Below are 14,829 nucleotides of genomic sequence, written 5' to 3'. Positions count from 1 at the left end.
ATGTTTTCTTGTATTCTTCACTTGGAAACTTAGAGAGAGAGAGAGAGAGAGAGAGAGAGAGAGAGAGAGAGAGAGAGAGAGAGAGAGAGAGAGAAGTAGAGAAACTAACATCATAAGCATCATGAGAATGTACAATGAAGGGTTTCAATAGCCTACGATGCAAGTGGCCTCATTGACTAGGTCATAGTAGAATAGAGTGATCCCTCATTGCTTATGGCATAAGTAGGGAGCTAGCATAGGGATAGTTCCTACTAAAATCATCATCACCACGCTTGTCACAAAGCTAAAGCAAGCCTCTTCTTATGATGACCTTGAAGGTTTGACATTATGGGTCAAAGAAGGTCGTTGCTTGCTAGTGAGCAACAACTCAATGAACCATTATGATCTTTGATTTTCCAGCAGGATTAGGACTTTCTTAAGCTAATAACTTAATTGATCTTAATCAATTATGCTCGTAGCTTTCTAAAACCTATTTGAGAGTGAGTGACTCTCTTAGTGTGAGTGTCTCTTAATCAAAATTAGCATCATGTCTTATTGTGACCATGGTTAAGTTTATCTCTTTATGAAGAGATTATCTCTATTTGCCTTCCTTGGTTTTAAGTATTGTTAGCTATTGATGGGAGTTCATTCTAAAACACCATAAGCGTCATCTAATTGGCAAGGTGCATGTATGGGTGATCACTTATGGCTATTGGTATCAAAACGGATTTTATCCTACTTTTAGTATCCCCTATTCTCTATCCTCAAGGTGTAGTCCTAATATTTTAAAGGGTTTTACCGCTTTATCCACGAGAGATCTCACTAGCTATGGTTATGGATAAGATTATGTAAGATAATCTTAGATTTTAAGAGATTCTTTCTATTTAAGAGTTGTAAATTAATGATAGGATTAAGTGAAGCCTTTGCTTTTATGAGTTGTTGTGCTAGGCTCTTGTCCTCATATGCGCAAACAACCCAACTCTTGCCATCTTTCTCTTGGGGCTTTTACACATGTCCCTTCACTCTCACTCGCAAGCAGCTCCAATCACTAGTGCTACCTCGCTCCCATCATACACCTGTTGGTGCCCTCTCTCTTGCAGGTGCCCTCTCCTTCAACTCTCATGCGGCCGCCATTTGCACCTATGTATGCATTGAAGCTTGACCTCAGTACCCTCTTTAAGCCTTGGCGAAATCACTCTTGGATAATCAATGCTCCCAAAAGGTTCGGTGTCTTCATCATCTTTTCGCTGAAATTTTAGCTCACTAATGACAACTGTAAGGAGCTTCTCTTGACTAAAATTTTCAAATCAAGGTGAAAATGGACAAAGGGTTTAGTTTTTAGCCCTTTGAGCTCATGGCCTTGTCGTCAGCCAAGGCCATGAGCTAAAATTATTTTTAACCCTTGGTTGTGGCTATTTTTAGCTCCCACACAAAACGGTGATCTTATGCATGCAAGTACCGTCTTCGGCTTGGACTTCAGCTTGCCTAGTCTTCAAGCTCAATGATGGATTTTCACTTGACTCTATGGTTCTTCATGCCCCATGGGACAACACTTGGTTTGTATGTCAAATTCTTAGAGATTTGACAAGCCAGATTCAAATATCACCATAGAAGGCTCAACCATGGGGGACAAAATCGCATGGATGGGATGCTTTTCACAAGCTTGGACTATCCAACCTGGGCTTTCTAAGTTTTCAACCACTATGTGGGCTCATCAAAAATTTCAAAAACTCAAATTCCATAAAAATTTCAGGTTTTATGCATAGCACTAATGAATTTTTTCCCCCATGAAGCTTTTTTCCTTGGTTCTATGTATAAGCATATACTTTCTGTTTAGACATTGTCCATGCACTTATTATATGTGATAAGACCACCCACTACATTTCCTCGACATTTTTATTAAAAGTTCAAGTAACTTTGAGCTCTTTCTTATATGGGATAACCCTTCATGGGGGCAATGCCAAGCCTCTGAGTCTAGCTGAGGGTCATGTGATCCTTTCAACCTCTTAAATGTGTACCCATATCTTTGAGCCAAGCTAGCTTTCTTGTATGTGATAACCCTTCATGAGGGGAATGGCCTCTGAGTCTAGTTGAGGGTCATGTGAGGTTCAACCTCTTAACTTTGTATACATACCTTTGAGCCAAGGTGGCTTTTGTTCGGCCTCTGAGCGATGCGTGGTGTTTAACTTAGGTCATGTTGATGATGGTCACCTATGAACCATTCAAAAACATTCTAGCTTCCTTTTTCCATTTATATCCTCTTGAGTAATTTGTCTTCTCCCAGTTTAGCTTCACCTATGAGTTGAAAGGGAGAATGTTAATCGGAACTATCCTTATGCTATCTCCCTACTTATGACCTAAGCTATGAAGTCGCACTATCCTACTATGACATATACAATGAGATCACTTGCATCCTCATGTAGGCTATATAAAACCCTTCATGATACATTCTTATGATAGTCATGAAGTTAGTATTTTCCACTTTGTGGTACTCTCTCTCTCTCTCTCTCCCTCTCTCTCTCTCTCACACACACACACACACACACACACACACACACACACACCTCTCCTCATAAGATGTGCTAGGGTGTACCCAAGGCGGCTAGCTTAGTTGGAAGAGGGTTGAACTTGCATCACCAAGGTGGTGGGTTCAAGGCAAAGGATGGTCTTGGGTGCTCGGTCTAATGCACGATGTTGGTGGAACAAAAAAGCTAACTTGCCAAAACTTTTTATTTTAAAAAAAGAGAGAGAGAATCGTAATAAATTTAATGAAAGTTGTGGTGAATTCTTCAAGGTTGAGCAACAAAGAATTTCTTTAGAGGTCTCCAAAGTAGAAGAGGTAAGCATAAGGTTTAATAGAGACTATATTATTGGCTTCATATGAAAAGCAATGCCAAATATTTGAGACAAAGTCACTATGAAAAGAATTTACTGACTCAAGAGGGAGGAGATCGGGCTGCTCCACCCTATGTGCAATGTACACCTCCTTTGTTGTGGTGTTGCTTCTTATTTTTGGATTGTGGGAGAGATAACCATTTTTGCCTCTTCTTGGAGACGGATCTCGGTTGTCAGATTTGTTGCGGTTTCCGATGATGGCTTGGTGCCCGAGTGAAAAACGACGCCCTCTCCGGTGGCTTCTGGTTTTAGGATGGGGCTTGGCTCCCCAAGCTAGCTTGATGCATGTTGTGGTCCTATTGGCAGTAGTGGTGTGGATTGCAGATTTGTTGTCTTGGCTTAGAGGGTGATTGTTGTTCGATGGCATCCCTCTTTCCTGTTTTGATGGTGGCCCCTCTAGGTCGGTGATGGAGACTTTGAGCTCCACCCTCTTTCGAGCTTATGTCCCAAACTTGGTATGTGGCAGCCACCTGCTTTCTAGTGGCTGCCGTGGGTGTTTGATTAATTCTGTTCTTGTTGTCTTTGCGAAATGATATGCATTTCAATTGCTATTCGACCCTAGGCACTATGGTGGGCGGTGGCAGGGCCTGCTGCGATGTAGCACCCTAATGTATGGTCAATTTTGTTGGTATAGTCTATGATCTATTGCCGGTTGTGGTCTTCATCTTGAGGGAAACCTTGGTTCGAGGTGGCAATACGAGTTGGGTTGGTGGCCCCCTCGTGATGTTTGATATGTTGTATCATTGGTGTCTCTATCGTTACTGCTTGGGATCCGTGGCTCGCGTTGAGCATGAATGTTGTTGTAAATTTTTGGTTTTTATAATATATTCACCCACCTACTGTGGATTTTGCAGTAAAAAATAAAAAATTAGTGAACACATGAGGCATAATTAGGGTCTTTTTTTTGTGTGCAAAACTCACATTAGGCATAAATATGTATTGGCTCAAAAAAAGGGTAGCATGTGCAAATGTATGTATATAAATAGCATTATCGCTTAAAGCTATCCCAAACAAAAACAAAAAACAAAAAAAAAAAACTTTAAAAAAGCCATGATAGATTGATTTCTGACATAAGTCATGCATATCACCACCACTCAAAACATAATGAGAACCTGGGCTAAGTTTAGCATGGGAAAGAAAGATATGTTTGCCCCTTTGAAACCTACGTTTATTGTTGTGCTAAGAGTGTCCCCCCGTTGAGAGCACAAAGTTGTGATATGTGATTCTATCCCTATTGAACACATTTTTCTTCCTATAACAATTAAAACTCCAAAAGCTTCGTTTTTGTTCGTCTTTTTCCGTTATTCAATACTTGTTTATGCTCAATGTGTCCAATGGTTTCCTTCCATAGCCACTCTGCCGCAATCTTTTGGCGTTGAAATTCCTTTATCAAATATGTTGTCTGCCTCTTTATTTAAAAGAACTCCTAAGAAGTGCTTTTTGGTTCATCCTTGATTTGGGGGCGTGTTTACACTTATTTTATGCTTGTCTAAGTTTACTTTTTAAATTCGCAGTGGTAGGTTGCTTGTGTCCAATGGAGGCAGCCCTTTCGTGCAAAACAAGGGAGTTGGAGCCATATCCACGCTAGCGAACTTGCAAATGAGGCCCTTTAATGTCTCCATCATGAGAACGACACTCCAAATATCGTCTTGCTCTCCTTAGCTGCATCTCCTGCGTCGTCTGCATTTTCATTGCTTAAGTGGTGCAAGAGCCTCGAGACGAGGTCTGGACAAGGCCAACATGCAAGCGCAGGATGGAGTTGGAGTTTTTTTTTTTTTGGGGGGTGGGGGGGGGCGGAGGGGGGATGAGCGCATGGGAACAGGATGCACAGCGACAAGTAGGGAGGGGATCTTCTAAGATTCGCCTCAATATGTAATTAGATGGAGCCAAATATGAGAATTCACCAATAGCCTATTTTCAAATTCAGCACAATTCTCTAATAAAGAGGCAAATGCATGAATAGAAAGAGGCATGATGAACAAAAGGATGCTTGGAGGAAGGATTGCAAGATTATTCTCACTATTTTCATTTAAATGATCTTTCTGACTTGGTTTGGTTTTTTTGGATAGTTGAGGATCAAGTGAATGACGCCACAATCAAGACAATAGGAATTTACCTGTGTGATCTCGATCTGAGGACATTGTTTGACCAAGTGGTTGTCACGACTTTTATAATAATCTGGTTGAGGGGATTCTTCTTGCATTTCCTCTTGACTGTAAATAGGCTTTGACCTAACTAAGCCTCTATTCACAATGAACTGCAATGTAAGCTAGTTGATGGTTCATGAATGAGCCATCAACTAAGGTTGATGTTTGTTTTTTTTATCCCACTGCCATGGAGATGATAATGGAAAATTTCTCCAAATCAGCACATACGAGGCGAAACTTAATACATATACATGATATTATAAGAGGTCTTTGGCATGGATAAGTGTAGAAGATTATCAAGACGCCACTCTCAGTGGTTTGAAATTGAGCTTGGGCTCTGTCAAGCATAGCGAAACACTTTTCTTTATTGTGATGAGATCCACTATTATTATCTTGGGCAATTTATCACTATGTGCGGGTAGATATATTTGTTCTAGGTTATGGTCATTTTCTAGCATATTATAGCCCACAGCTAAGTCTTTTGGTACTATCACTAAAGATCTCATGCATTAAGGGACATCTACCCCTAATTTCTTTCTTCAAATCTTGCAAAAAAACAATTTAACCATGTTAAAATAGTTTGATTCCCAAAGTGTGCCCATATGATATATTTGCTAACAAATAAATGAGATGAATGGACAAATCCAAAAGTGGACTTTGTTTTAAGGCTAATTGTTTCGTGAATAAAAATATAAGAATTCTAACATGCGTAGTTTTTGGGATATGACATAGATCACCAAATGTGGCTTATATAACCACCAAATAGTATCACCTTAAGTAATGGAGTGAGGACAATGAGTCATGTGCCCCATGAAATGCAATCCCTATGAGGCTTTCTGTTCACACCAAAGATTTTGAGACTTTCTTTTTTAAAATTCACAATAGTGGCTTTTCAAGTTAATTTCCTTACTATAAGCACTAAGATCCTTCCTTTCTTCATGTGACTATGACAACTTCTTTCCCTTAGCCCTACGATACACACTAGGCACACACTGCTAATCATGATTTTAGCTTGATTGACATAGTTTAGGCTATAAAAAGATTTGTGTTGATATGCTCCTACTACAAACTTCTAATTCAGGAGGTGTGTAATGATCAAAGGTGATCAAGGGAAACAATAACAATGAATAAATAAAACAAAGACCCTCCCAATCTATGAGTTGTTTCTAAGAGTCATAGAGCTTAATGGTAAGCAAGATAACGGCACAACCAACATCGGGTACAATAAGAGAGAACACTAAGCAAGATGAATGCACAACCAATTGTCTACAACCGCTAAGTACACACACACACACACACACACACACACACATAGAGAGAGAGAGAGAGAGAGAGAGAGAGAGAGAGAGAGAGAGAGAGAGAGAGCTACTCATAATCAAAGCGTACAACACACTCACCATTAAGGATTTGTGCAACAAGGATGGTGCCTCCTTAGGGTTTTTGGCAAGAAGGAATGGTGCAAACAAAGGGAGGCTTTGCATGTTCATGCAAGGGAACAAGTCAGCAAGTGAGGTTGGGGAGAGACTCCATGTGTAGCATACAAGACTTGGGAGAAAGTAGGCTTTCATCCCCGCTTTGGAGAGAGTCGCAAAAATGTCCTTACTTGGGAGCTTTGAGTTTGACACTTTACAGATTTAGTTGAGACTTGTCTCCTCAACTTTCCGGCATGTTGGCACTATCCTGCAATCATAGTTGTGAGTTGGAATAATAGGCCAAATCTTTGTCTGACTTTTTGAAAGAGAGTACCATTCCGAGAGCATGTAAATCTAGAAGAAAAGAAATTCCACACTGAGATGCAGCTAGATGTTGTGTTGTATAATGCTTTAGGTTGACCTGGATAATGCTCTAGTTATGTGTCCTTTCGACTCACTTATTTCTTTCATCTTCCATCTTTGAAAGTTCTTTCACCCTCCAAATTTCACTTCCTCCAATTTTTATTCATACTTTTTCCCGTATACGCAAACTAGGCAGCCCTACCACCAAATAAGACAAACACAAAAAAAAAGAAGAAAAAAAGAAAGTCTATATTCAAGTCTCAAAGAGGCCAATGTGGTCTATGAGACCAAAACATTACAATGAGAATGTATCTCCCATCCAAGAAAAATAGAAGTAGCCTGACTTTAAAACTACCTATCACAAATATACATGATATCAATGAAAAACTGTCACAGTTTCTCTCATGGGAAGAGACATTGTTGGGGTTATGGCCTTTAGCCTCTGCGTTGGTATGTATCATCCCTAGTCTACTAGATGCATGTGTGGTAGGAACCATGTTGTAAGATGTAGAAAAGAGACCCATGAGGGGCATTTCTAAATGGTGTAGATTCAACTAACTTAGTAAAAGAGTAAAAGAGTACCCATAAGTTCTCCAATGGATTTGGACTTACTTGGAGCCTCTTATGATGTCATGTATGATGCCATATGAGATGCATATTCTAACTCTATATAATGAACCTCTTTGTACTCACTTTCAATCAATTTAGTTATCATTTTGCATCTACACTCTGCTCTAATTTCCATTGTGTGATTAAGCTTGTGATTAGCATGTTATTACCAACAAATGGTATCAGAGCCATTAGAAGTGATTAGAATCTCCTAATCATCAATCAAGATCCTTATGCTAAATCACGTGGCATCTCTCATTTTGCCATTATGATTGGTTCATACCTCTTTTGCATTTGCATATAGGCTGCACTTTTTCATTAGACCTTTTGATAGGATACATACACAATTGTATGCCACTCAATACCCACATTAGGCGTAAATTAGTGAAGACGAACTGTATAGGATCTCATTTCTTTACAATTGGCTCATTGCATGAGCTTGAAATCCAGCTTTTTATTGAGCTCTTAACCTATGCAATCTCCCTTGATTAGCCCCCTTAATCTCCTTTCTAAGATTGGGTGTCTGTTTAGTTATCACACTATGAAAGCAAGCATAAGAATTTTTATAAGTCCTCTCCACAAGCAACCCATGTGGGGCAAGCGGTTTAGGCCACCCAAAATAGGACATTGGGCCCTTACGACGCCATGGGGACAACACTTGACCCAATTTTTGCGGAGAAACTCGGATGGAACCTCAAAAGGTCTTCAAACGGGCTCATAATCACCAAGCGGGTCCACAAGGTAGGCCTCATGCACGTGCTTACAACACCCTTTTTGGAGCACTACCCCGGACGCCAAAGGCCCCTCATCTTGCCCTATTCCCTCATTGCGGCCCGCCAGAGAGTATGCATGAGGCGGGTCCGCAAGGGAGGCCGAAGGTTATGGTTTGTGCCGAAGACCTACAATGCATTAAAATGCTCTCGTAATCACAATGTCATCTGCATAAAGCAACGTTGGTATCAACACCCCAGCTAAGCTATCTCCCACCCCTCGTTTATATAGTTGTGGGTGAAAACGGGCATCCCTATTTTACACCAATGGTAAAGCTAATTACATCTGACCTGCACCAAAGGGCTCGCACTCTTGCTTGCCGCTGCCTGACAGACTGAGCTGCTAAAGGACCCTTAATGTCCTCAGGGCAGCCGGCAGATTACTGGGAAAGGACCCTTACTTTCCCTCCACCGTGACAGAACGCTTTCATCAGATACCGTCTTTGCACCAATTAAAGGTCGATACATTACTGCAAATCTTAACTGAAACGTGTGTTAGGAGCCAAAACTTTCTGATATTATGAACAACTACTTCTGTACACTTTACAACATTACATCAGTAGAAAGGCATAAGGCCATCGAAGTCAGAGTTCTTCGACATAGACAAGGGGTTAGTCGGAACACTTATCAGGCAGGGAGCAAAAAAATTTCCTGGATCAGAACTGGGAACCTCGCTAGAGTAAACAATCCTAGAGCTAATAAAGTTGTTCACTCTAAAGCTCGCTTAACAGAACTTCCAAAAAAGGTTCCCATCTATCAGTAAGTGTTGCGAGTGTATGCTAATGAGCTGATTAAGGGAAACTAAATTGGAACCTGACCTAACCTAGCCTAACTAAGCTCCCAAGCAGCATCCCATACCATGGATCGCAAAAGCACGATTAGTGGCAATACAATGCCCTACCTAAGAAACTTGTCATGTAATGTGTTGCATCCTTTCTTCTTTTGGCCGTTCACATGAATTCTGCTCTATTTCCCTGTCAAACACCAAACTGGGCAATCTTGGAGTATTAGCCGCATCCATTCAAGGCATTTAAAAGGTTGGCTGCACAATATTTCTTGGACTCACCTTCAGCAGAGTGTGGTGATGCTCAGATACCTCTGCCGCTTTGATACGATTTCTCAAATCTTCCCCTTTCCTAGCTTCATATTCAAAATTCTCGAGTTCCTTTGAAGTGTCACCTAACTCTCTGTACAAGGCTTTCCACCAGCACACAAGAAAATGGACATTACAAAGGACAATATCACAACCTTTCACAACAGGAAAAGCAAGGTTCCCCAGTACCTGTTAGTTCGGAGAGCACTCCTATCTGAGTTGGAACGTCATGTAAGGTTTTCGCTAAGGTTAAAGAGGACCTTAGAATATCCTGAGCCTGCCCTGTATCATGCAAAGCCAGTGCAGAACTCCCAAGAACCATCAGATACTGAGATACAAGTTGAATGTTTCCCCATTGCTTGTGAGTTAGAGTCAACCCATGTGAGAGCCTTGTCCTGCAGTTTAAAAGCTGATCGATTTCATTATGCCATCGAGTCTTTACACTGCTTATAGAAGCTAAATCTCGCAACGTACAAAATCTGCATATATATTAAGAGCTTGCCACATCTTAAAGTCGAGCCAATAGGTCTTAAAAGTCATTATCCCTCACCAGTGCCTGTCAAAACCAGGTCCGAGTGCAAGCGTGTTGAAGTGTCCCGCATTTGCGACCTCATTGGCCAGCTAAGCACATCCTTGGTTGCAATTATAAAATTCTCTTTAGAAGTAAAGACTAGTAGAGCTGGCCACCTGCCGAACATGATGGATTTATCATGGTACATTGCATAGCTTGGGAGAATGTGCTTTCTTAAAACCAGACCTTGAAATGACTCGCCTATGACTGAAGACTTGATATGGAACGTTTAGACCACAAACAATTGGCATGTTAAATTGAAAGTAGTTCATGAAGGGGTACTTAGAGGGACTCCAGCTCAAACGGGCGGGAAAGGGACCGCATAAGGTGCTTGGGGAAAAAGACAAGTTGCCAAGCCTCCTCAAGAGAAAGCTACAGAACTAATAGACCCCCTTCATCTTCGGCGACATACCCATTGAAGCAAGTAAGCCACCCCATGGAGTGAAGTCCAACTACACTATCTATCAAGGGTTCTGTCTTGACATTCTTGCTTTTCCCATTCTGCATGAGATAGATTGGTGCATCATAAGCAGCTTGACTAGCTTAATGACATGCAGGTATGTTTGCAGGTCATGTGGCAGGACTCCTCTCCAGCAGCACCACAATTCATGGTTACACCCTACATTATACTCAAGAAAACCATCGACACCTTGCATGCTAACTACAGCCGCAATTTCACCTTTCTTATGTACTAACACCACAAACCGCACGGAAAGGACCTTTTGACAGATGCATTTGCACTAAATGTATTTTTCCTCGTCCTAGAAGTCACGTCATAGAGATACTAACGATGTAGCCAACAGAAAGTAACAACCGAAGAGACAACAAACGTGCCAGTTTGGAGAGAGGCAGGGTAGGCAGTTTTGGGCTAACATCCTCCCACAACCAACAAATAGCTGTGATAAGAACACACACCTTGCTTCCTGTAAATTGTGCTGCTTCATTTGCAGAAGACCTGCAGTAAACCAAACTCCTGTCTTCTCACGGAGACCTACGTATGAATCCACGCCTCTGTAGATAGGCCCAATCAAGTCCAATGCCTGTAACCAAGATGCTTGCTAAGTAAGAGAACGAAAAAGAATTTGATTTTGAGAATTAAGAAAAATTTAGATTATAAAGAGGAGCCAGGACTTCTGCCAGACTTGATACAAGACAGTTCAAACTTGCATTTAATCATGTAAGCATCACAAGTGTGCGGACATCAAGGACAAAATGCAAAGCAAAGCCAGGTACAACAGAAGCGTAACACCAACAATTAGAGCAAAACAATCTGGCGATTACTAGTTGGATTTCAATCTCTCATAGGTTCAATGGAGTAGCACCCTTACAAGAAGCTACTAATGGCAAGGGATGAAAAAGGCGTCGTCAAAACTTCATGCAATGTCTTTCATGTCACAAATCAAGGCAGATAGAATCAAGATGTTAGGACAACTTGGGCACTTGCTTATCCCCGGATGAAGTGGAATGCATCGATACGGATTTTGTCACGAGTCTTCCAATCATTTAAGGTGGATATTATACATCTTTGTAGTTGTGGGTATCCTTACGAAAATTGCTCCTCTCTTTCCCATAAAGAAGACCTCATGGCATCAGATATTGCTCGTAACTTGATGAAAAAAACTTTCGGACCTCTTGCCTCCCTCTTAAAAGTATTTGCCAGGGATTGGCACATAGACTTCCCTTGAACTTTTTGAAGATCACTCTTTGAGGGCATCAGAACACAATTATGCTTCAGCTGAGCCTATAATCAAGAAATCGATGGTGGTCAAACAGCGGGTTAGCCAAGTGATAGAAAGGCTTGTAGTGGAAGAGAGCCTAAGGAGCTATCTCAATGCATTCAAGATCTACGACTAGTGGAATTCTCTTATATGCAAGCTATCAACAAAACATTGGTAATTTGATATGTCTCCATTTAGAGTACATTATGAGCAGGCTCCTTTAAACTTTTGGGAATTTACTACATAAGAAGACCTCTAAAAGGATTCTTGAGGAGATGGAGGAACAATCACGAGCCATACAAACGGATGCCAGGGCATCTCAAGATCTTCAAAAGCATGATGCAGATTTAAAACAACAAAGTCTTCCTACAAGCAGAAGACAAACTTCCTTTCTCTTGAAAATATAGAAATTGTATTGATCGTAAGGTAATAAGAAAAGAATGCTACCTAAGCTTTGCTTCCTGCTCATCTTAAAGTTCATGATGTATTTCATGTTATTCAATTTAAGCCCCATGTAGGCTGTAGCCAATCTTGAACCTCTACTAAAATTAATGGCGATCAAATTGTATTCCCTACTCAAGGAGTCCTTAAGTTGCAACCTCTTATCTAAAGAAAGGGTTCCTCGATTTACAATTTTTCCGAAGCATATTGTCTCATACAAGGATTATCTAGAGAAAAATACAAAATGGGACACTGATGATGCAACTCTCAAAAACTTCTCAGGATATAGCATGGGTCACCGATGGGATGTAAAATAAGCAATACAAGAGGTTCTCTATATTGGAGACATTACTATTTTTGTTAATTATTTAATTTAAGATAATTACACCATAGATATTGTAATTTTAATTTGAAAAATAGTCTTACGCAGAGCAATACCTGGGACAGAATTTTTATGGACAAAAAAGGGACAATCTGAAGAGGACCAAATGGAGAGTCAAAGTCTCTTAAAGTGTACACGTTGACCATCAACAGTAAAACCACAGACAGCACAATTATGCCCCGCAAGAAGACCTTTGTGGTTGCAACCAAGCCCCAAACGTTTCATTGAGACAATTATCCACAGTTGACAGACAACCTATCAAATAGTGTGGGCCCCATTGTGGAAGCCCCTCTTAATGCTTCCAAATACCTCGCCTCATTAGTGCAGCGTTGTCATCCCTTGTTTATGGTAATAGTTGCCTATTTTTCCCCATTGCATAGTTATTTACTAGTTTTATGTACGTGGGACCGCCCCCTTACCCAATCGCTTTGCGTGGCGCAAACACCCATGTGGCATCCTATGCAATGTCTACATTGTCGGATAAAACGAGCCAAGAGAAGCAACAGATAGAGATTCCAATCTAGATTTTATTGATTGTAACAGAATAGGTACAAAGGAAAGTCATCTCAACTGCCTCTATCTCCGATCCAAAACCATAACCAAATTTGTTTTCCCTAACTGTAGAAAGGCAGCCAATAAATCCTCCTTGCACCTCCCTTCATGTAATTGAAACTTCAACTCTAAGCAACATAGATTCCTCTTCAAGAGCAAGAAATGGAAACCAATGTTGAAACTATTATCTTTTCCCTTTTAAGGGGTAGTCAATAAAGGAGATGATGTCCTCTTATCAGCGATCAAACCAAATCACAAAAATCTACCCTTATGTCCTTTCAAGAGGACCAATGAAGAAGTTCCCACACGATGACCAAGAAGGAGTCGACAAAGAAGATGTTCTCCTTTTCCTCTGTCCTCCTCCACAAGCACCACCAAGAAGAAGTCGATCAAGAAGCTGAAGCTCCAATATGCTCACCCGATAACGTCTCCTGCATGAGAGAGATCTCCCTATTATTTCCAAAAGCAACCCCTTATTTTCATTTCTTTCTTGGGACCCAAGTCGATTTCAATGACCAAAATAGCAGAAAGGTGTATCATTTCTAACTCTCAGCCTCTTGGCCCTGCTCCAGCATCCACATCAACCGTCACGGCAGTGGCACACACTGCGTGAGAATACAGTGTGTCATCTTCTACCCAATCCTTGCCCAAGATCTGATGGGAGGAGGTGTGAAGTAGTTCTACGACACATCAAAGCCTGTGCAAGACGTGAGAAATGGGAATCCATGTATCTCGACCGTCAAATAAATCCAACCTCAGTAATGTGAAGAAAATGCTCTTTGCAAAGTCATTTTCTTCCCAACCCCAGAGCAATCGTCCATGTCCTCTATTAGCAATCTGCATGAGATAGTCTGATATTCCTGTTGTTCTTTGAGCGTGTGAATTAGAACAATGGTGCATACAAGGAGGACTAAAAGGGTGGCAATCTGTCCATAGTAAAGCCATGCAACTTAAACCAGGTTGACATCTGGATTCTGTACATACTAGCATCCAGAGTCTCCCCACATGGCTATCTGTCAGAATGACTTGAAAGTTGAGGGCCATTCTAGCATAACGACGACCTAGAAGCTCCCACAACTCATGTATGTAAGATACCGATCTAGAAAGTCGTCGACCAAACCAAACTGCCTACAATGGTCTAGACTAGGTCCCCAAATCTCTTAACACGTACAATAATGCGGATGTCACAAATGAATCAAAAGCCATAGCTTAGTGCGGGGCTCCTAAATTGTAACAATAAGCACATTCGCTCCGATCGTGCACACACACACACACACACAGAAATGAAATGTTATATTAACATCTTCAAAAGGCCAGGATGACCTATGAGACCAAACTGATACAAAAGTGGTGAATCTGTTACAATGTCTGGGTACCTTAGTACTAAAGTACTAAGTGTGAAAAGTGTGAAAGTGTGAAAATAAATGTGAAAACTAAATACAAAGTATTAAATAAACTTCTTAGGAGCATTCTGGGTGTCTGGCTAGAATGCTTCTAATCCTTTGTTGTAGTCTCCTCCGGTGAAGTGTGCTTCTGCATCTCGATCGTGGTCGTCTCGATTTCCTAAGCTCAATCGCCCTGTCAATGAGGGTGCCTTTGGTATGAATGTGGGTACTCCTTTGTGCTCGCTGGCCTCTTGCTTCTCCTTCCATTCCTGCTTCTCTCGATCCGAAGAAATCTGTGATCTGCCTCTGAGGCTGTAGTGCTCTTTGTCTTCTCATTAGATTATCCCTATGCCGATGTAGTTCCAGTAGGTACAGGCCTAGGCATCTTTGATCCTGGTATTGCATGACACTATCTAGAGGTCCAAAACCTTCTTTAAATAGGCAATGGAAACGCCCACGTATCTCATAGTATACGGTGCAATGGCATATGTAGTGTAATTCTGTCTCCGGCT

General features: G+C 41.1%; 1 protein-coding gene across 7 annotated transcripts in view; it reads right to left on the bottom strand.

Annotated features, from left to right (window-relative positions):
- Positions 1–6,387: 6,387 nt before the first annotated feature.
- LOC147454129 (Tetratricopeptide repeat (TPR)-like superfamily protein) overlaps positions 6,388–14,829 on the bottom strand; it is a 131,576-nt gene continuing 123,134 nt past the window's right edge. For 2 of the 7 annotated variants that reach the window (XM_086516137.1, XM_086516138.1), the window contains exons 10-13: positions 10,755–10,879; positions 9,458–9,663; positions 9,242–9,372; positions 8,671–9,164 (exon numbers count right to left, since the gene is read on the bottom strand). In XM_086516137.1, coding sequence (XP_086372263.1) covers positions 9,153–9,164; positions 9,242–9,372; positions 9,458–9,663; positions 10,755–10,879 — 474 coding nt within the window. In that variant the 3' untranslated portion in view covers positions 8,671–9,152. Of the gene's footprint in view, positions 6,702–8,670; positions 9,165–9,241; positions 9,373–9,457; positions 9,678–9,818; positions 9,956–10,754; positions 10,880–14,829 lie in introns of those variants that run through there. The other 5 variants (XR_015188594.1, XR_015188595.1, XM_086516139.1 and 2 more) reach the window with 5 other exon arrangements.

Source organism: Adiantum capillus-veneris, chromosome 7 (assembly GCF_014529385.1).
Source record: "Adiantum capillus-veneris isolate H3 chromosome 7, ASM1452938v2, whole genome shotgun sequence".
In the NCBI taxonomy this organism is placed as follows: domain Eukaryota; kingdom Viridiplantae; phylum Streptophyta; class Polypodiopsida; order Polypodiales; family Pteridaceae; genus Adiantum; species Adiantum capillus-veneris.
The sequence above is the reverse complement of the archived record's forward strand: the minus strand, read 5'-3'. Positions and strand labels throughout refer to the sequence as shown.